The sequence below is a fragment of the Castor canadensis genome, chromosome 4 (assembly GCF_047511655.1).
Source record: "Castor canadensis chromosome 4, mCasCan1.hap1v2, whole genome shotgun sequence".
In the NCBI taxonomy this organism is placed as follows: domain Eukaryota; kingdom Metazoa; phylum Chordata; class Mammalia; order Rodentia; family Castoridae; genus Castor; species Castor canadensis.
In genome coordinates this window covers 29,574,975-29,597,367 of record NC_133389.1, presented here as the reverse complement: position 1 = coordinate 29,597,367, position 22,393 = coordinate 29,574,975, and the positions used below count along the sequence as shown (strand labels likewise).

General features: G+C 44.5%; 1 protein-coding gene across 1 annotated transcript in view; it reads left to right on the top strand.

Annotated features, from left to right (window-relative positions):
• The window catches only part of Ark2c (arkadia (RNF111) C-terminal like ring finger ubiquitin ligase 2C), a 105,426-nt gene extending 83,620 nt beyond the window's left edge, over positions 1-21,806 (top strand). The window contains exons 4-8 of the mRNA XM_020183209.2: positions 8,683-8,812; positions 10,171-10,275; positions 10,554-10,649; positions 15,031-15,137; positions 15,615-21,806. Coding sequence (XP_020038798.1) covers positions 8,683-8,812; positions 10,171-10,275; positions 10,554-10,649; positions 15,031-15,137; positions 15,615-15,732 — 556 coding nt within the window. The 3' untranslated portion in view covers positions 15,733-21,806. The remainder of the gene's footprint in view (positions 1-8,682; positions 8,813-10,170; positions 10,276-10,553; positions 10,650-15,030; positions 15,138-15,614) is intronic.
• The last annotated feature ends 587 nt before the right edge of the window (positions 21,807-22,393 follow it).

Genomic DNA, 22,393 nt, shown 5'->3' with positions numbered 1-22,393 from the left:
GGGCAGTAGGGGAAGGCTTCCTGGAGGGGGTGGTACCAAAGGATCCACAGAGAAGTGCCAGGGCATGCCAGCCAGGAGGCTCAAGGTGTGCCAGCAAAGCAATGCAGGGTGGGTGAAGGGGTCCCAGTGAGCTTGGAGGTGAAGATCATGAAGAGAAGCTGGGAGAGAGGTGGAGGGTTTTGTTGCTGTTTCTTTTAGGCATGGCAGTGGTGGTGGGGGGTTCCCTGTGAAGTCCTCCCACCATCTCCTGCATCTCCTCTGTTGTCCTTGGACACAGGGTTGCTCGCTGTTGGATCCTGGGTCCCACTGAACTCTCTGGCTGTAGTTCAGGAGAGGGCTGACCTTAACTAGGGTCAGACCAGAGCCTTCCTTGAAAAAGACGTGCAGTTCACTGAGTATTGAGAGATAAAGGCATTCGTGCTTGCTACATACTTCTAAGTAGTTCAGTAAAGAGTTCTTTCTTCACAGAGGCGTGTGTTATATATATAAATGTATTTGTACATATGCGTATGCATAACCATATCTGTCTGTCCATCCATCCTTCCTTCAGTCCTTCCTTCCTTCCTTTTTCTTTCTATCTTTTCTTCCTTCCTTCTTTTATCTTTCTATCTCTCCTTCCTTCCTTCCTTCCTTCCTTCCTGTCTCTCTATCTATCTATCTACAGAGACAAATAGAGAAAGGAATAGAAATGCAGCAAAAATGGTAATATTTGAAAAATCTGGATGAAGGGTATCCAGGAATTTTTTATGCTGTTGTTGCAACTTTTAGGGCAAAAATGTTTTTTAAAAAATGTAAAAAAAAAAAAAAAATCCAGGGCTGGGTATGGTGGTTCACAACAATCATCCAAACTACTACCTGGGAGGTGGAGGTAGGAGGATTGTGTGTGGTTTCTGGTCAGTCTGGTCAAAGTTAGTGTGAGATCGAATCTGAAAAACAGATTAAAATCAAAAGGACTGGGAGCAGGGCCTCAAATGGCACAGCACTTGCTAGTAAGTGCGAGGTCCTTGGTCCAGGGATCCTTCAAAGGAGGGAGATGCATATGTGTCACTTTCCAGCCATTTGTCGGGGCAAAGTAGCTTAGTCGGGGTGGTTTTGAGAGCCTTCCAGGATCACCTGGAATGCTACATTAGGTCGTTCCACATGGTTAAATGCTACCTGTGCTTCTAGGTGCCAGAAAGTGTGGGGTTTTTTTAGCATGATCTTTGTTCGCAGCCCTCTGCTCATTCTCAGGTACAATTTCTCTGTTGCACTGAACAGTCCCTCAAAAGATAGACTGCACTGCCACCGACTTCAGCCCAGCCTTTTTCTAATTAGCAGATTCAAATTAGGAAGATTTAATTGCAGTTTGGATTAAATTCTGTCCCTCCACAGCCAAGTAAATTCAATTTGATTCAATTCAGCACACATGGAGCACCCAGAGCCCTTGCGTAAGGTGGAATGGTTTAACAGACATACACAGTCCAACAAGGCACGCAGGACTGGACAGGTGGCATAGGTTGGGATCACCTGGAGAGATGACAGGAGGAGCATTGCAGGTGTTAGCCCTGTCCCCGGCTTTCGTGATTGAGCCAAACTTCCTTTAAACCACTCTGCATTCTTAGCCCTTGATGTCCAGAGAAACATAAGAAAGGACCCCTGAAAAGCTAGACCATTTCCCAGAGTCCTATCTGGGTCCGCTCCTGGGCCTCTCTGCCTGACCTGTCCCCACTTCTCAAGTAGGAAGGAGGCACCAGTTTCTCCTCCATTGAAATGAGTGCTGCTCCAGCAAAGGTGACATGGGGTTTTTGTAATTGCCATCATGCTAACCTGTGTCCCAACCCTCTTTCCCACAGAAGTCTCTTCTGCCAAGAAGCAGGAGCCTGGTAATTGGATTGCAGGAAATGCATTGTAGGAGAGACTTTCACCTCTGCAAGGAACACCTGGGTGGGAGGGCGAGTGTATCTGCAGCGGCCCCCTCCACCTTTTCTTTAGATAACCATCCCAAATCACTGAATTCTGCCATTACTCATTCTGGGAACTGGGGCTCAGGCTCTTGTCCAGTCCAAGGCTTGAGGCTGCCTGACTAGCTTTGCCCCGCGCTTTGGGATATTGTCATGGCCCCAAGTAGCTTCTCCAGCTGGACACACTGGCCTGAGAGTGGGTGGAAACAGTAGGCCCTGGGGGGTGAATCACAATGACTTCTCTTCTCTGGCTTGTGTCCAATAACCTGGCCCTGACCTTGACCTTGACCTTGAGCCATAGCCCCAGGGCCTGCATCCTTGTCATATCCCTTCTCTGCCTTAGTCCTTGACTCTCAGTTCCAACTCTGACTCCCAGGGTAGACGGCAGAGGTCTGCAGGCACCTGTGAACCTGTGGGCAGTGGTGGAGGATGATTTCCTTCTCCTGACTTGCCCCGCAGGCAGTCATGGTTCCAGCAAGTCCCAAGAGCTCCTGAGTCCAGAATTGCCCACAGATGGTGCACTTTCAGGATCAGCTCCTTGGGAAGAATTTAAGGGTTTGCAGAACAACCAGAGCACACCATATTTTACGAAAATCCACAGTGGAAAATTAAGTTGAGCTTCAAGTTTAGACACAAATGAAAAAAATTTTCATGGACATAAGGTCCACAAGAAATCTCCAAAACACGGTTCAGGGTTAACCCTGGGAACCCCGGAGCTCAGTTAGACTCACAGACTGGACGGCAGCTGCAGAAAGTGAGAAATTCTGTTGATCCTCTAAATGCTGGTATCTCCAGGGGCAAGACCCATCTGGACTTGTTTTGAACTCAGGCTTGAGAGGCAGACGTTCTACTGGTTGAGCCACACCTCCAGCCCTTTTTGCTCTGGTTATTTTGGAGATAGGGTCTCACTTTTTATCCTCCTATTTATGCTTCTCTAGAATGCTGGGATGACAGGCGCGCACCACCCTGCCCAGCTTTTTTCTGTTGAAATGGAGGTCTCACAAACTTTTTCGTCCAGACTGGTCTTGAACTGAGATCCTGCCCATCTCAGCCTCCCAAGTTGCTAAGATTCCAATCCAGACTTCTTAAGGGTCCATGACCCTGCATCCCTGGCTAAGTGAACCTGGGTCCAGGAAGAGCTTTTCTGATGATTCTATTGTTCTTGTTTTCTTTGTAGCTTCTTAAGGTGGATACTGATTTGGCTCTTCTTTTCTCTCTCTCTCTCTTTTTCTTTGCAGTACTGGGGTTTGAACTCAGGGCCTCATGCTTGTTATGCAGGCACCCTACTATTTGAGCCACTCAGCCAGCCTTCTCTTTATTCTTTTCTAACATAAGCATATAAAGCTATGAACTTTTCTTTAAAAACTGATAATTTTTCTAATTACCATTATAGAAGTATATTGTTTAATTTTTTTAATATCTGGAATTTTCCAGAAATCTTTTGGGTATTAATTTCTTAGAAAACGTGTTCTGTATAACTCTAATCCTTTTGAATTTATCAATACTTATTTCATGGTTCAACATGTGTTCCAAGACAGTGTTGTACATGTGTTAAATGTGTCCTCTGTTACCATGTGTGTCACCATCAAGCTGGTTAGTGGTATTGTTCAGGTCTTCTACAGTACTGAATTTTTTTTGCCTGCTTGTTCTGTGAATTGTGAGAGTTGACGTCTACAACTATAATTGTGTATTTGTTTTTTCTTTGAGTTCTGTCAGTCGTTGCTTCACTTACTTTGACTTCTGAATATTCTACATATATATGTGTATATATATAGATTTTTTTATATATATTATAACATATATATGGCTTCAAGATGAGTTGATAGAGTAATCATTACAAAATATTTCTCTTTATAGGTGGTAATGTCCCTTGGCTCACAGTCACTTTGTCTGATATTAACATAGCCATTTCAGGTTTCTTCCAATTAGTGCTTGCATGGTGTATCTCTTTCCTCCTTTTACCTCTAACCTATATCTTTATACATTAAGTGTTTTTTAAACAGAAAGTATGTAGCTGGCTGTTGTTTTCCAGATGACAAGCTCTGTTTGCTAATGGGAGCAGTTTAGGCCATTTACATTTAGTGTAATGTTTATATGGTTAGGATTCTGTGTACTGTTTTGCTCTTTGTTTTCCATTTATCTCCTTTAAAAAAATTTTTTTTTGTCTATTTCACGCCTTATTTTGGATTGGTTGAGTATGTTTTAGTGTTGAATATTGACTTTATTGTCTGACCATTTTGTTTTATTGTGGAAAGCACTTTGATTAATAGGCACATTGTCACGAATTATTTTAGGATAATGTGTAATGGAAAACTCTTACAACAGTTTACTTCCATTACCTCCTTCCCATTCTTTGCTATTCTTTTTGTACATTTTCCCTACCCATATGTGATAATCACAATACATTTCTATATTTTTTGTTTGTTTTAAACCAGTAGCCTGGCACACTATGGCCTGCAGGTCAAACCTGGCCCATTCCCTGTTTTTGTAAATAAAGCTTTATTGGGACGCATACCTATTTGTTTACACATGGTCTATGTCTGCTTTTGAACTATAATGGGCACTGGAATAGTTGTGGCAGACAATGTAGGGCCCTTGAAGCCTAAAATATATACTATCTGATCCTTTACAGAAAAAATTTTGCCAATTTCTGTTTTAAGCAATGAAATTTTAAAGAATTTTTTAGGGCAGGGTGGGAGGTGGGGAGGGAAGGTGGTACAAATAATGTATACACATGTGAGTAAATGTAAAAATGATAAAATAAAAAAAGAATTTTTTAATGGGGAAAATAATCTTTTATATTCCCCCCTAATTATCATCTGGCACTTTTTATTCCTTTGTATAGATCTAAGTTTCTATCTGGCATTATTTTTCTTCTGTCTGAAGAGCCTCCTTCAATATTTATTGTAGTATTTGTCTGCCACATTCTCTCAACTTCTGTTTGCCTGAAAAAGTTTAGCCTTTATTTTGAAAGCTATTTTTGCTGGGTATAGACTTCTAGGGTGACAGTTGTTTTGTTTTTTTTTTTCCTTTCAGTAGTTTAAAGATGTCATTCTACTGTCTTCTGACTTCCTTTGTTTCTAATAGGAAATCTGATAATTCCTTTTTATTAGTAGTATATTATAGTTGTACAGGGGCTACATTGTGGCATTTACATAAGTGCTTAAAATATATGTTAATTAGATTCACCCCCCCCTCCATCTTTTTCCTTTTTTCCCCCTTCTTAGAACAATTTCAACAGGTTTCATTATTCTATTTTCATATATGAATACAAAATACTTCCACCTTATTCACTCACCTTCACCCTTTTCTTATGCCCTCCCCCTTCCCAATGGTACCCTCCCCAAAACAGGACCTATTTTACCTTCCTGTTCTTCATTTATTAAAAAAGAATGTTTTTGTTAGTTTATAGTAGTTATACAGGGGGTTTCATTGTGACATTTCCATATATACTTGTATTATACCCCAAACTGGTTCCTTACCTCCACTATTCTTAAATATATTCTTTTGTGTCTAATGGGGCTTTTTTCCTTTAGGCTAATTTTAAAATTTTATCTTTAAGAATGTTTTTCAGGAATTAGGAATTTTATTATTATGTGCCTTTAGACGTTTATTGAGCTTTTTGAATCTATGGGTCTGTATTTTTCAATAAATTTAAGGAAATTTCAGCCATTTTTTCCCCTAAAATATATTTTTTTATCCTGTACCCTCTATCCTCTCCCTTTGAGTCTTTACTTGCCCATTTGGCTGACACTTGATATTATCACAGAGACTTAAATTTTTGAGTGTGTGGTACTGGGTTTGAATTTAGGGTTTTATGCTTGCTAGGTAGAGCCGTGCCTCCAGCCTGAGACTATTAGTTTCTAAATCCTTTTTAGATTCAATCCCCTCATTTAGATTATTTTTATTGCTATGTCTTTAAATCACAAATCTTTTCTTCTATAGTGTCTAATCTGCTGCTAATCCAATCCAGTGAAATTTTCATTTTAGTCATTGCATTTTTTTATCTCTGGGAGATCTATTTAGGTCCCTTTTTCTGTCTTCCATTTTTCTCCATGTTTTCATCTATAAACTCCAACATATTGTAATAGCTGTAGTCTGCTGACTCCACCATCTCTGTCATTTCTGGGTCTAGGGGTATTGCTGTTTTCTGATTTTTCACTTGATCATGGAACATGTACTTCACTTTAACATGTCCAGTAACTCTTTATCGAATGATGGACATCATGAATTATACATTGTCAAGTAACTAGATTTGTTTTATCCATTTAATGAGTGTTAGACTTGCAGCTCAGTTTGAATATTTGGAGGCTTGTTAAGGCTTATTATAGCAGGTCTAGAATAGTCCTAAATCAGAGAATACTCTAGACCTGCCCAAATAAACTTATAGTGTTCTTCTGGAGTTTCTACTGAATGTCCCAAGTGATCAATAAGGTCTCACTTCCTTGACTTGCTGGAATGCAAATGCTTCCTAGCACTAACTTCTGGAAACCTTTCACTTTCCTTGGGTACTCTTTGCTCAGCCTGGTGGGATGTTACCAGATGCATACGTATCTTAGTATTCAGCAAAGACTCAAGGAGACCCTTATACAGATTGCTGGAGCTCTTGTTTAACACAGCTTCCCCCCCCTCAAAACATGACACCACATTTTTCAGAGCTCTCTTGAGTCCTCCACAGACCACCATACTCTGCTTAGGGTGCCCTCCCTGTTCATGGCCTAGGTGCACTATTATGCAAAAAGCCAGGGAGTTTGTAGGCTGACCTCCTTTGCTCTCCTTCTCTTCAGGATCACGGCTCTGCACTGCTTGTTATGCAGTGTCTGAAAGAGATATTTCATATATTCTGTCCAATTTTCTAGTGGTTTACAGTAGGAGCATAAATCTGATTCCTGCTACCCCAACTCATGAGTAGAAGCAGAAATTCCTTTAGTGGCCCTCTGTATATGCACGTATACGTATGTGTATGTGTATATGATGTTCCCCAGTCGCCTTTGTCCCTATACATTGGCACTTAGATGAAGGCTCCAACAGATTCTGATTCAGCTCTCATTTCTGAGCAAAAACACTTCAGAGGTGCTCTTGTATCTTCTTAATGTCTGGTTGTCTCTCTCTTTGTGATGTTAGCAGCAATTGATGACCTTTGCTTAGATCTTTTATTTCTTTAGAGGATGCAAAGTGGTGACAAATAATCCAATCATCCCTTATTCATTTATTAGCTGGAAAACTTTTATTAAGAGAAATTTTCCCTCATCAACTATTTGGTTACCCTGAAGTACAGTTAATAAAGGAAAGGCAAGATAAATGTTTGGTTCTTCTTTTTATTTACTAGCTTTTTCCAAATGAAAAGTTGGCTCCTTCCAAGAGGACCAGTTTTCTTCAGCATCCTTTCAGTCTTATGGATTTAAATCACTTTCATGGACTTCAATATCTGTATTGCAGTTATGGTGATGGACATGCACACTGTCCTAGCCTGGCCAGTGGGAGCCCCTTCTGGATGGTTCTGAACCCTTTTGCTGTGACCCTGGTGTGTGTTAGCTTTCTTCCTTTCAGTCACGACAAAAGACTTCAATCTCATCTTGCACATTTTCTTCACAGAGCTATAATAAGCCATTTTCCATATGAGCCATTGGTTCCTCTTTATTCCTTTGTATAGATGGAAGTTTCTGTCTGGTATTATTTGCCTTCTATCTGGAGAACCTCCTTTAATATTTCTTACAGTGCTGCTCTGCTGATAGCACACTCTTTCAATTTTTCTTTGTCTGAAAAAATCTTATTTCACCTTCATTTTTGGAGGGAAAGGCAGGCTGCTTGAGATACACCTCCAGTCCATTTTTGTTTTGTTTTGTTTTGTTTTTGGAGATGAGGGTCTTTTGAACCATTTGCCTGGGCTGGTCTTGAACTGCGATGCTCTGGATCTCAACCTCTCAAATAGCTAGGATTATAGGAGTGAGCCACTGGCATTTGGCTTTCTGCCCTCACTTTGAAAGACATTTTTGCTGGACAGACTTCTAAGTTGACAGATTTTTTTGTTTTTGGGTTTTTTTTTCTGTTCAGTAGTTTAAAGATTAACTTGTTATTCTGCTATCTTCTGGGAAGTCTATGATAATTCTACTCACATTCTCTTGTATCTATCGATTGTTGGATTGTTTTAAAATTTTCATCTTTACTAATGTTTTTCAGGAGTTTGATTTGATTTTCTTTGTGTTAGTCTATATAATGTTGAACTTTTTGAATCTATGGGTTTAGAGTTTTCATCAAATTTGGAAAAAATTTCAGTGTAATTAATTAGTTATGTTTAAATGAAATGAGTTGTCCTAGGCTTTTAGGAGGGGAGGCTGTGGGCTAGGGTGGTTTTCTAGCCTTCTTTTGTGTTTTCTCAAAGTGATAAAGATATGGTGGCTGCCCCTTCCTCCACTGGACCTGGTCCTTCCTTTGCTATGTACCCCTGACCTGCCCCATTTGATTTCAGCATTCCTCTCGGAAAAGGGCTTTGTGTTGGGAGGGAGCTTTGGACACTTTTTTCCAAGAAGGTTTATAGGGCCTGGACTGCTCTAGCTCCTTTAGACCTTGCCAGCCCTTTTTTCTCTGGGTCAGGTTCCTCCCTTTAAGGAGAGGGGCAGGGCTGAGTGATAAGACAGTCCCCAGCAGCCCTGGTAGTGTGTGGTTCTGATTCTGCTCCATGGGCTTGATGTCTGAGGCCCCTCTCCACACGTTGAGGTTCACTGAAGCTGTGTTCCTGCAGGGATCTCAGTGTGGACACCGGCTTGAGTCCCGCTCAGTTCCAGGTGCGGCCTATCCCTCAGCATTATCAGCATTACCTAGCAACTCCTCGAATGCACCACTTTCCCAGAAACTCCTCCTCCACACAGATGGTGAGTAGAAGGGCCCTGGCAGGAAATGTGTCCCTTGTCACCCACTGGGTGCCAATGGTGGGCTGAGGTCAGGCAGGACAGTCTCTGACCTTCATATGGCCTCATTTAATTTCTTGTGGCCATATCTCCCGGGGCTTTGGTTTTAGTTATCTGTGAAATGTGTTTATTGATGACTGCCATCTTGCAGGGCTGGTTTGAGGGAGACTCCAGAGGGAGCCCAAGGGCTGCAGACCCAGGCCTGCCTTCTTGTAACTGCAGAGAACATTACAGAAGGATTGGGCTGGAACTGCGTGGAACACAAGTGAAGCAGTAAAAGACAGACTGAAAATCTTATTTCCAGACAGCTCCATACTGGTGCATTAAAGTATAATTCCAAACTTCTGACCCCAGTGTCTGCCACTTAACCACCTAGCTCCTCAAGTTGTGGGCATGTCACCTCTGAAGTCCTTGTCAGCTCTGAGATTCTATGGCTTGTGTTTGAAGGACCATCTTTTCAGAGTAAAAAAATGAACATTTATTGACCACTGACTGCGCCAGGCACAATCCCGAGCACTTTACATAAGTTCTCGTATTTCATTCTTGCAATAGTGAACTCACATAATTGGATATTTTCCCCATTTTTCAGATTGGCAAACAGAGGCCTAGAGAGGTTACATAACTGATCCTGGAACACACAGTGAGCAGGTGGAGGAGCTCAGTGGAAACTGTCTCCCTGACTCCTAGGGCTGGGGGAGAGGTGGATGAGGGGCTGAGCAAGTTTGGGACCAGAGTGTGTCCTTTAAAAAAAAATTGATATTTTATTCAGTGGGACTTTTTGCACTCATTTTGACTTAAAAATATGGCATTCCAGTATTATTTATACTGGTTATTGATTGCTGACTCTTTTGTGCCTTGCACTGGCCTGAGCTCTTTGCTATCCTACTGTTCTCTGAGGCAGGGGAGGAGATCTGCTCTGCTGCCCAGCTGCCTGGGTTTGAGTCCTGGTTCTGTCACTTGACTGCATAACTCAGGCCAATTATTTAATTTATCTGTGCCTCACTTATTCCATCAGTAAAATGGGGATTGTACTTGCACCCACATACCAGTTGAGTGAATAAATTGGTTAGTCATGTGATATGCTCAGAGCAGTACCTGCTGTGAAATGGGTACTCAGTCAGACTTCATAGTCACTTTATTGATGTTATTATTCCTTCATGAGCTTGTCTGGACACAAGCTTGGTTCTTGATGAGGAGAGAGGGTCACAAGACCAGGAGGGGACAGCTCTGCTGCCTGGAGCATCTCAGGGGTGTGCTGAATCGTGGTTGTGGGAGGAGGAGTTGTCTGCTGGGCTCTAACCAAGCCTTTTTCTACCAAACAGGTTGTCCATGAAATCCGAAACTACCCTTACCCCCAGCTTCACTTCCTTGCTCTCCAAGGACTAAATCCCAGCAGACACACATCAGCTGTGCGGGAGAGCTATGAGGTATGTCACTCTGTCTGGCACCAACTGAGTTACTATCCATCATCACCTCTGCCCCTCTCTGCTGGTGGGCAGGGCATGGGTGGCAGAAAGCCTAGGGATGAAAGTAAGGCAGAGAAAAAGAGAGTTGAGCATTGCGGTCCTTCAGCATCAGGCAAGTTCTTCCCGATGGCTATGTGAACACTTGCTGCTCACATCTTCTGGTGCCCCTCATCCTTATCACGTGTGTATGTGTGTGTTTGCACATGCTGAGCACATGTGTTCATGCTTTCCTCTTGCAGGAGCTGCTGCAGCTCGAGGACAGGTTGGGAAACGTGACTCGGGGAGCTGTTCAGAACACCATTGAGAGGTTCACCTTCCCCCACAAGTACAAGAAGGTGGGGCAGCAGCAGGCCAGCCTGCATAGTTGGGGAGTGGGAGGGGAGATGTTGGCTTGTGTATTTGACCCTGGCCTGATTATCAGTAGAGGGCACAGTCCAAATTCCGAAAGCCTTTGCTCTGATTAGGTGTTTTGAGGCTGGGTTATGTCTCCTGGTCTTTTCACTTGCCTGTGCTGGGTGTGGTCGGGAGGGAAGATGGAGGCTTGTCATCACTAAAAGAGGAGGGCTGTGTATGTGCCTGTGGACTTGAGTGGGCATGTGTGTATGTGTCCACATGTAGGTGTATGGGAACATACATGTTTGGATCTCAATGAGGTGGGTAGAGGGGCTCCTGCTCAGAGGCTAAGATGTGCCTTAGAAAATAATTCCATGTCAAATCTCACACAAGGACCTATGGGCAATGAAGACTTCTGATCAGAGGATTCTAAACCTGATTGAGCGTCAGGGTCCTCCAGGGGAGCTTTTAAAGCCACAGAATCACAAGCTCTAACTTACATCTGTAGAAATAGAGTCTGTAGCGTAGTCCCCAGGAATCTGGGGTGAAACCCAGGAACCTGGGCTTTTACATTTTTAAACTAAAACAAATGAAAACTGGGAAGCAACCAAGATGAGCTTCAATAGGTGAATGGATATATTGTGGTATATCCATACAATGGTATACTATTTCACAGTAGAAAGAAATAAGCCATTAAGCCATGAAAAGATGGGGAAGAAACTAAAATGCATATTACTAAATGAAAGAAGCAAACCCCCAAAAGCTACATACTATATGGCTTTCTACCATATGGCATTTTGGAAAACATAAAACTGCCAGTAAAAAGACCAGTGATTGCTAGTGAGAGGGAGGGGAGGGTGGATTGAATAGGTGGAGCACAGATTTTTGGGACAGCAAAACTCTTTTGTTTGCTATTATGGGCATGTGACATCATGCATTTGTTAGAACCAAGAGACTGATACAACACAAAGAGTGGACCCTGAGTCTGTTAGCTTTTCTATCACTGTGACAGCAAAACAAAACCAAAAATCTTGAGAAAAGCAATTTAAGAATGAAAGATTTACTTTGGCTCACAGTTTCACAGATTTCAATCAGTGGTCACTAAGCTCTAAGTTTCTGTGGTGAAGCAGTACATCATGCCCAAATGGTATGGTGGAAGAAAGCCGCTAACCTCCGGGCAGCCAGGAAACACAGGGAGCACGAAGGGGCTGGGAACAAGATACACCCGTCCAGGGCATGGCAGCCCCACCTCCTAATAATGCCATCAAATTATGAACCCATCCGTGGATTGAGCCACTAATGAGGCTAGAGCCCTCAGAAGCCAACTATTGCCCAAAAGAGCATCAGCCGACTACTGCACCTTCAACACACGAACTTTTGGGGCACATTTCAGATTCAAAGCATAACAAACACCAGTGTATACTAAGGAACCTCAGCTAATAATAACCTATTCACACTGGTTCATGTTTTTTAACAATGCAAGATGTTAAATTTAGGGGGAACTGTGTGTGTTGGGCAGAAAGGGTACATGGCAACACACAATTTTTTGCTCAATTTTTATGTAAATTAGAACTGCTATACCAAATAAAATCTCTTATAAAAATAAACAATTAATTTTAAGAATTCACCTTCTAGAGGAAGGTAAAAGCTTGCAAAGTTTGAGAAACTTAGGGTAAGGACCAGGATCATCATGTACTATGAGAATGAAAAAAATGTAGAAAATACATGCAAAAAAAAAAAAAGAAAATACATGCAATCAAAACAGGAAAATAAGAAAAGATACAGAAAATAATGTGCAAAATTAAAATCAAGAATATCAAAGTTAAAAGAGAATATCAATAAAACAAGAAGGTAAGGGTAAAGGGGATTAAATAAACATTAAAATAAATAAATGATGAAAAAATTAAACTTAAAATCAAAGTTACATAGATGATAAAGAGAAAACAAAAACCAGAAGATCTGAAAGATTAAAAATACAAAATAGGAAGTAGGATAAGATTTGAAAATGGAAAATAGTCTAAAGGACTAAAGATTAGACAGAGTAAAACAAGGTTATATTAAGCTAAAATTATTAAGTATTAAAAAGGAAATCTGGAATGATGATGGAGAAAAGCAATAGAAGGTGGGCAAGCAGTTGAGTCTTACCATGCTATTTGAACATCTCTTCAAGCAGGACCTGGAAGGAGGCCACTTCTCTTGAACACACATCTGACCCTCAAGGACGCAGATCGTCATGACTCTTGATACTCAAATCCATGACAATTATATGGGACAATGGGTGTCATTCCGATTTTCTGGATTCTGGCAAGGGAAACATTGCAGAAGCCTGGTGTGATTAGCAGGGGGTGTGTAGGGCACAGGGAGGCTGAGAGCAGAAGGAACCGATTTTCTTGCTTGTTTCAGAGAAGGCAGAATATTCTCCACCCTAAATCACCCTAAGGAACTCCAGTACTTAGGGCCAGGGACTAGAGTAGGGAGACCTTTATCTAGGTCAGGCCCCCAAGGTCATTCTCTAAGTGGTTTTTATCCTCAGATTTCTCTCTTTACAAAATGACCTTGAAGTTTGCTTATGCCTGGAGGGGGATAGAACAGGTCATTTCCCCCCAGGGTTATCACCGTCTTTTTCACACACGTCATGGAGATGGGGATGTGAGAGGTAGGCTGATTTCATTCACCCATTAGATTCTTCCTTCCCCAGAATACTTATTAGGTGGTAACAACGTGCCTTGTACTTGGCATATAAAAAAGGGTCATCTGAGAACTTGAAACTTTCTACACAGTGGTTAACTGTTTCCAAATAATTAGCATAGAATTAGAAACAGAAATATGGAAGTCAACAAGTAGAAATGTGTGGCTGAATATCTAACCTCATACTGGAGCTAGAGCCTATCTTTTTTTTTTTTTAATTTTTATTTTATTCATATGTGCATACAATGTTTGGGTCATTTCTCCCCCTTTCCCCCTGCCTCCCTTACCCCTCGATACCAGGCAGAAACTATTCTGCCCTTATCTCTAATTCTGTTGAAGAGAGAGTATAAGCAATAATAGGAAGGACCAAGGGTTTTTGCTAGTTGAGATAAGGATAGCTACACAGGGAGTTGACTCACATTGATTTCCTGTGCGTGTGTGTTACCTTCTAGGTTAATTCTTCTTGAACTAACCTTTTTTCTAGTTCCTGGTCCCCTTCTCCTATTGTCCTCAGTTGCTTTAAAGTATCTGTTTTAGTTTCTCTGCGTTGAGGGCAACAAATGCTATCTAGTTTTTTAGGTGTCTTACCTATCCTCACCCCTCCCTTGTGTGCTCTTGCTATTATCATGTGATCAAAGTCCAATCCCATTGTTGTGTTTGCCCTTGATCTAATGTCCACATATGAGGGAGAACATATGATTTTTGGTCTTTTGGGCCAGGCTAACCTCACTCAGAATGATGTTCTCCAGTTCCATCCATTTACCTGTGAATGATAACATTTTGTTCTTCTTCATGGCTGCATAAAATTCCATTGTGTATAGATACCACATTTTCTTAATCCATTCGTCAGTGGTGGGGCATCTTGGCTGTTTCCATAACTTGGCTATTGTGAATAGTGCCGCAATAAACATGGGTGTGCAGGTGCCTCTGGAGTAACCTGAGTCACATTCTTTTGGGTATATCCGCAAGAGTGGTATTGCTGGATCAAATGGGAGAGCAATGTTTAGCTTTTTAAGTAGCCTCCAAACTTTTTTTCAGAGTGGTTGTACTAGTCTACATTCCCACCAGCAGTGTAAGAGGGTTCCTTTTTCCTCCGCATCCTCACCAACACCTGTTGTTAGTGGTGTTGCTAATGATGGCTATTCTGAGCTAGAGCCTATCTTAAGGGAACTTTCTGATAGGAAGAGAAATCCGGCAGTACAGAATAGCTCCCAACAGTGGTACAAATTACAGGAGTTAATATTGCGTGGAGGATTTTTGTCTTCATCTAAAAATGACAATACATAAGTGAATGGCCATTTCCTGAGTGAACGAGTGAATGGATGGATGTATGAATGAGAGAATGATGTAGGTTGGACGTGTGTGAGATGTGGACAGTGTGAGTGAACTGAGAGGGAAGCTATTAGGCAACAGCCACAGCTTTGCCAAGGGAGGATTCATTAGGGTACCACCAAACTCTGGGCCCCTGATCAGTGCTTAGGACAGCAAATGTGAAGTCCCCTTGGCCTCTTCCTTAGTTGACTTTAGTCTTTCTCCTGTCACATGGGAGAGGGGTTTGGGAAAAGAAGGTATAAAGAGCCTGACCCCTAGGGAAAGAGGAGGCTGCAAGGCAGGAGCAGACTGTGGATGAAAGCCAATGGCTACCAGGCGAGTCTGCCCCAGGTAATGAATGAATTCTCTCTCTCTTTCTCATAGCGAAGACCCCAGGATGGCAAGGGCAAGAAAGAAGAGGGAGAAGAGTCAGATACAGATGAGAAATGCACAATTTGTCTGTCTATGCTGGAGGATGGAGAAGATGTGAGGTAGGAGGCCATGTCTTTGAGTCTCTCCCCTTTCTCTCACGGGTATTGGTGACCAGTCACTGCATTGCATGTCCAGGGATGAGCGCACCTGTTTACATGTGCATGTGAGGACGCCAAGAGTGCTATTGTTTGCCTATTGCTTGCACTGAGACGGTGGGGCATGGAATGTTCTAGATGTGGTGCCAAGCGTACGAACTCACGGAAGCAAAGTGCAAGGTGGCAGTGTGATATTTAGCTTGGACAGATCTAAGACAAAGTCATGGCTTTGTTTCAGGCTGATCTGAAAGGGCTTCATGGAGGGAAAGGGCCTTGAGACTCACTTTCTGTTATGGTTTCCCATCTTGACAATAGTCTCATTCCAGGGCAGGGCTCCCAAGATCCTCTTTGACAATTCCCCAGTGATCCTAGTCCCCTCAGTGTCCCTCACCCTGCTTGCTTCATCCCTGCTGCTGGTCACCTGACTCTTCTGTCTTCCAGACGCCTACCCTGTATGCATCTCTTCCACCAACTGTGCGTGGACCAGTGGCTCGCCATGAGCAAGAAATGCCCCATCTGCCGAGTGGACATTGAGACACAACTGGGAGCCGACAGCTGAGGGAGGAGTTAGCCAGTGGACACCCCATTTCCTTCACCAGGTCCCCCCACGGCCATAGCCCTTGCAGCCAAACTTTGCCTTCTGAGCCATTTGACGTAGAGGAGAAGCCTGCAAGCACATTTCGTGGAAAGAGGAGTTGGTGGTATCAGTGTCTGAGGGAGAGGAGGGGTGGGGGAGAACCCACCCTTCCAGAATGGCGACTGCCCCATCCGCCTTGCTGCACAGGAGGGAGGGAGCTGGCCGTGCCCAGAGCAGGGGCGGGAAGGGGGGGCCCAGCTGCTGAGAACTACATGTGATCCCGAGGGTACTAGCTGGTAGACCGGCCCCTCAATCCTGTCCTTTGAAGGATTGTGTATATACCTCTCGACCATGTAGAAATCATGTAGGGGTCTCTAACTATTTCTGTGGATGGCAGCCGGAGCATGTTAGCTTAAGAAAAATGTCGTGTGTGGTGCTCTAGTCATCTGTGGTGGACATGTCGCTATTACTGAACTTGCACCAAATATTTTTCATTGAGTTTCTTGTTTTGGTGCCTGACCGAACCAACCAACGACAGCCCCAATCTTCCCGTCTTTATGAGAGAAAAGGAAAAAGGAATCAAAGGTGAAAAAAAAAAGCCAAAATCCTGTTTATGGTGAAAAAAAGATGAGATTTTTTTTTCACCCAGGTTGGAAGGCGGGAGGGAGGGCTTTCGTTTTGTTGTTGTTTTGTTTTTTCCTTGGCTTTTGTTTTTCTCATGTTTACAGTGCACGGAGTGTAGAAGAGGCACCTGGGAAGGTGAGGGCTGAGAAAAAATGCAAATGGGGGTCTTACTGGGGTTTTTGAGGGATTCAGAGCAGGCAAGGAAGTGAAGGGGTTTGTCTTGAGGGCAGGCTCCCCAGTTCCAGGGCTCATCGCTTAGCCCCAGCTGTTCCTCCTGGTTCCACACCGAATCAAGGGCACACAGTCTTCAGCTGCAGCTGCCCCTGTGTTCCTGGGAGCCAGCAGGCCCTTGCTCACTCCAGCTCCTTTCTTTAGGCTGGGCTCTTGTCCTGTCGCAAAGAGGCAATGTAGCCACTGCCTCCCTATGCAAAAAAAAAGTAACCAGATGATACAGATAAAACAGCATAGGCGATGGACACTTGGCCTTGGCCAAAGTGCTCTCAGCTAGCACTCAGGGCTGAGGTCAAGCACTGTGGACCTTGAGATGAACTTGAGCCTCCTTCAGGATGTCTCAAGTTCTGATCAGTCTCTCAGACATGGCCCTGGCTCTGAGACCACATTGGCTGGGTTGGGAGACCTGTGTCCTTAGCCTCCAGCTCCTTCTCTGACTCTTTAATAACCTTGGGAAAGTCCCTTTCTTTCTCTGTGCCTCAGATTCCTTCTCCTTGCAGTGGGGGAGAAACAATAGTGCATCCCCATTTCCACTCCCTCTACCTCACCTAGATGCTGTGAGGATTAGAACTTTGTCCGTCACACTCTGTACTCTCTGCTCTCTCCTGGAAACTGTTGGAGTTTAGGGATAGGGGTGCTAGGAGAGACAGACCTGTTCCAAGCAACTCTATCTAGTGTCTCTTTCTGCACAACCGATAATTTTTCTCACCCCAAAGGGAGAAGAGAGACAGGAGAACAGAAGATCGGAGGTGGGAAACCCACCAAATTCCAACCCATTCTCAATTGTCTGTATCCATATGTGGAAAACACAAGGTCAGCTGGGATTCTGCAGCTTTCCTTTGCCCCTCTCTCTCCTCCTCTTCCCTCATTTGCACTGCTCTCAACATCTCCCCTGACCTAGACCCCTAGCCAGTTTCATTGTCCTCCTATTAGTAAATCGAGGACACAGGATACTCATCACATAAATGAAGAAATGCCCCGTGGTTAAGGATACTTGAGTCTGTATTGCTGTTGCCAGGGATAAAACCAGAACTAATGTGTGAAAATGACAGGGAGGCTGATTTTGACTTGAGATGGATCCTTCTAGAACAACTGGTGCCATCTTGAGGAATGGCTGCTCTGGGCACAAGTGGTCAAAGAGAGGGGAAGCAGCTCTCTACCTGAGGGAGGTTACTCCAGTCCGTTATCCAGATGAAGGCTTCTTCCAGTGCCAATTTTCTGGTGAGTGCCTACTGGTGCAGGTGCTGGAAAAGAGGACAATGGTCCTGCCTGGAGGAGCTTACAGTCAAGCTGAGGAGACAACTTACATTCAATAGTGTAAAAATGGTGACTAGTCTGAGATTCAGGGTTAGCAGTGATGGGCATTGCACCATCCAATTCAGTGACTGCAGTATGTGAACGATGTCTACAGGACAAAGGCTGGACATTTCCTCCCGTCCTCCCCAACACACACACTAGCGGGGATGTCAGGGAAGCTGCTTTACCAATAACCACAGAAAGTTAGGCATTCTCCAAATGCACTCCCAATGAGTGGATCAAAACCCAGATTTCATCAGAAGATGACTTTTGCCTGGATGGAGGTATTGGGGTGGTCCAGGCAGGTTACTCCACTTCTCTCTTAGGACACTTTTCTATTCTTTCCTCTGGAGCTGGCCTGGGGGAAGGGAGTTGGTGGGGGACCAGGATGGAACTGAAGCTGAAGCTGATGTCCTGGTTCTAGTCCTGGCTCTTCACTGACAAACTGGGTGATGCTAGAGCCTCCACCTCCAGCCCTCACCTCTCTGGGCCTCAGTTTCCTCAGCTACGACACAAAGAGGTTGGATGGGATGCTTGCTAAATTTCTCCCAACACACATTCTGTGATCCTCCCTACCATCAACACATTTTTCAAGTTGTAGAGCTGTGTGCCAACCAGGCTGTTAAAAAGGACTTTTGTGGGCAAGAACATGTGTTTCAGAGGCTGAGGGCATACATGCTGAGTGAGAGTGGGACCTGATTCCCTCGTCCTTCCCATTCTCTGCAGGCTGTCTGAGTGCCCCCAGCTAATATTAGGGACTGGGTTGGGGAGGGGGTAGATCCTGAAGCCCCCTCCCTTTCCCATCTCTCTGGGGTCCTTGTGTCCTGCAGATAGGAACAGGAGGGGGCAGCCACTCAGAGCCCTCCTGGCTCCCATTTTCTTACTGGTCAGGGAGCCTGGGAGAACTGGAAAGAGGCAGAATCAGGCCTCAGCATCTCACACCACCACCTCCAGGAGGGAGACACCTGTAGTCCTCCTGCTCAACTCAAGGGACTCAGACCCTTTCCTGACTGAGACGCATGAGTGCCTTCTGGGGCGAGAGTGGCCCCAGGTTCAAGTTGGGCCTCCTAACCGCAGCCATGACTGCAGTGGGTCCACCGAGGACGCCAATCAACCCGACGCCACGAGCCCAGCTGGGCACAGGCAGAGGGCGGCAGGGGCTGCAGGCTCCTACAACTGGCCAGGCCTCCTGGCCCCCTGTCACCCTTGCCCACCATCTGTGGCAGGACTTGAGCTCCTCTCCGCAAAGGTCCCCAGCCTCCGTGCAAGCATTCTTAACTCTTTACGCCTAATGAACAAGCACAGTTTTTTCAATGGTGAAGAAAAAAGCACCAGACTTTTTTTCTTTTTTCCTGAAGAAATCCCCCAAGCCCCCCGCCTGCTGGTGGGACAAACACTCCCCATGTGGGGCTGTAGCAACGTCTGTCAGGTTCCTTCGTGTTTCATCTCCTGCGCGCGTAGAGCAAATGCTAGAGCGAATTCAGCTGATAGAAAAACAAAAATGAAAAAAAAAAAAACAAAAAAAAAATGGCACGTTGCTAGTTTACAGGGTTTTGTGAGTTTAAATGCCTTATATTTAACAATCATAATTTATGACTAACTTGTAGATATCGTGGGTTCTTATTTAATTATTTTTATAGTTGTTTTGCATTTTTAATTATAATTTATTTATTTAGAAAGGATACTAATTTTTTTTATTACTCCTATTACCTCATTTTGGCGTTGTTTCTGGGAGTGGAATGCTTTGCATGCATTGGTACGATGACAACTACGAATACAAAAAAAAATTTTAAATAAAATTCCGCGAACTTTATTTCGTCCAAACTATCAGGGTGTGTGATTGCAAGCTGTCCTACTGTGGTGCTGGCCTCTTTGGATACATTCCATACAAAATGCAAACCTTTGATTCTGTATGCTGTGATCTAGTGAAAAACTCCAATATAGTGACTGTATTTAGCACATATATAAATATAATTTGCACTCGTCAGCAGACTGGGGTAATCCTTTCACTTGCTACCCTTGGCACCCTCTGCCTATCTCTGTCCTCCCTGAGCCTGCCCTCATGAGCCTGCTTTTTCTTTTTTCCTCCCCCTTCCCACCACTTCAGCCCACCTGGCTTCTATCCCCTAGGAGGTAACCAGAGGTCAATGAAGCCAACTGGGCTCCAACTCTCTAAGGTTCCAGAATTGGAGCCCTTTGGGCACAGCCAGCAGGAGCAAATGAAAGCCAAAAGGCCTGATTTATTAGTATGAACCTCGAATGGGGGCCAGGAGGCTTGGATTTTTAGACCAGTTACATTGTATACTCCCCGTGACCAAGAACAAGACCTTGGCCTCTCCAAATGAGTTTTCTGTGCTGGGAGAGGGAGGTGAGAGGGGCCATCTCTAGGGTGCCTCTGACTCAGAATATGACACAGATCTGGGGGAGACCACCATGTTTAACCTATCTTGCCCTCTCAGAAGAAAAGAAAGCAAGGAGAAAGGATGGAAGAAAGGAGAGGAAAGAAAAGGAGAATTGAGGTTTTATCCAGTGGGTTTGCTCAGAGAAGACATACTCAAGGCTTTTTTTCTTTTAAATGCAGCATCCTGCAGGTGACAAGGGGGTAGGTTAAGTAGACACAATCATGGATATGAGACATAGCTACCCAAGGTTCAGGTGGCCAGAAAGCAAACTGAAATCTATGCTTAGTTAGGGATGGGATTAGTAGAACAGAAACCCCAGACTATGGTGGGGATTGATCCTTGTCCTGTCACCTCCTGGAATCTTTGTGGTTGGGGCACTGCCCACTGATAACAGCTAGGGATATGCAGTTTGGATCACGGTCTTTGCTCCCCAGCATTTCCTCCTTTCTTCTATGCTGCTGTGGTAGGAGGGACTGCTATGGAGAACCAGGGAGAGGGATCTAGTCCACCGCCCCATAGAGGAGGGATGGTGGAGAGGCCTTGGGAAAGTAGCCGCATCAAAGGCTGGCGTGATGATGAACCCAGATGCCTTTGAGCCAAAAGGAGACAGGAGGCTCCTGGGAGGAGCCTGGGGTGTGTTGCTTTCCCCCTCCTCTCCTCCTTTCCTTCCTTTCAGCTTTTCCCTCCCTCCCTCTTGACTCTTTGACATCACTGCCTTTGCCTGGTGGGGAGCTCCTCCTCTACAGGAGTCCCCATGGGGTTGCATGGTGCTGGCGTGGGGGGCAGAAGCAGAGACCAGAGTTACCACACTGCCTAGCTATGGTCTTGCCTGAGTGACTGGGCTGGGTATGGTCCCTCAGCCCCATCTCTGCTCCGGCCTGGCAATGGGGTCTTTCCTGGGACTTCTTGCTTGCTGCTGCCCAGTTTCCCCTTCTATCACCACCCTGGAGCCTTGCTTTTCTTGGAGATAGCCTGTGGAGTCACCCACCATGCTGGTGGGGGCATGGCCAACACGCTGCTGAGCCTGGCAGACGCGGCACCTGGCAGGTTCCTAGATAGGCCTGCCTTTTGCTACTCTGTAGGGTCGGAACAGGATGGGACCCTGAGCCCTGGCTGGCCTTGGAGCCTCCTCCCTACCCATCCCCTCTCCCAGTCCCACCCCTGACTGCAGATGTGGCTCATTTCTTAGCTAGGAAGTAGGCCATACCAGGCCCTTGAGGGGTAATTTGGTTGCCCCTGGTAAGTGAAAGGATTATCCTCGGTGTTGATTGTCCTTTTTTGTAATCCTCCTGCTGTTCTGTTCTGTTGTGCTGTGCAACATTTTGCTACATAGACTATTTTATAGCAGAAAGCTAGAAGAATATTTATTATGAATATTAAAGCAATAGTGCATCAATGAAAAGGCGGCGACATTAGGAACTGTGTAAATGCTTACATTCACTTTTGGTGGATTTTTTGTACTTTATTTATAACTAATAAAAATGAACTGCACTGCTAACTACATCTTCCTCGTGCACGGTGTTTATTTCTAGGTCTAGCCGGGCATGTCCGGGGGGGAGCCTCTGACAGACCTCTGACTCTGTCCAGGATACGTGGTGACATCATTTGCCTATTCCCGCTGACTCGCCCAGGCCTTTTACTTTTTCACTGGTTTCCTTTCTTCTCCTGCCTCTGCCTCAACCTCTCTTCTCCCTCCCCGTCCCCTCTCCTTCCCTCCTCCCCTCCTCCCCTCTCTTCTCTTCCTCCTCTTTCTTATCCTTTATTTCTGCTGTAGTTTGGATCTGGAATGTCCCCCAAAGGCCCATGTGTTAAAGGGCTTGATCCCCAGCTTGTCATTATTTAGAGGTGGTAGAACTTTAGAGGTAGGATTTTGAGGGAGGAAGTGAGGTCACTGTAACTGTGCCTTCAAAGGCACAGTTTGCTTCCCACCCACCATAAGGTGAGCAACTTCTTCTACCACACACTCCCACTATAGTGTGCTGCCTCACTACAGGCCCCAAAGCAAAAGGCCAACCAATATGGACTGAAACCTCCAAAACTGTGATCCAAAGTAAGCCTTTCCTCTTTACATGTTGATTATCTCAGGCAGT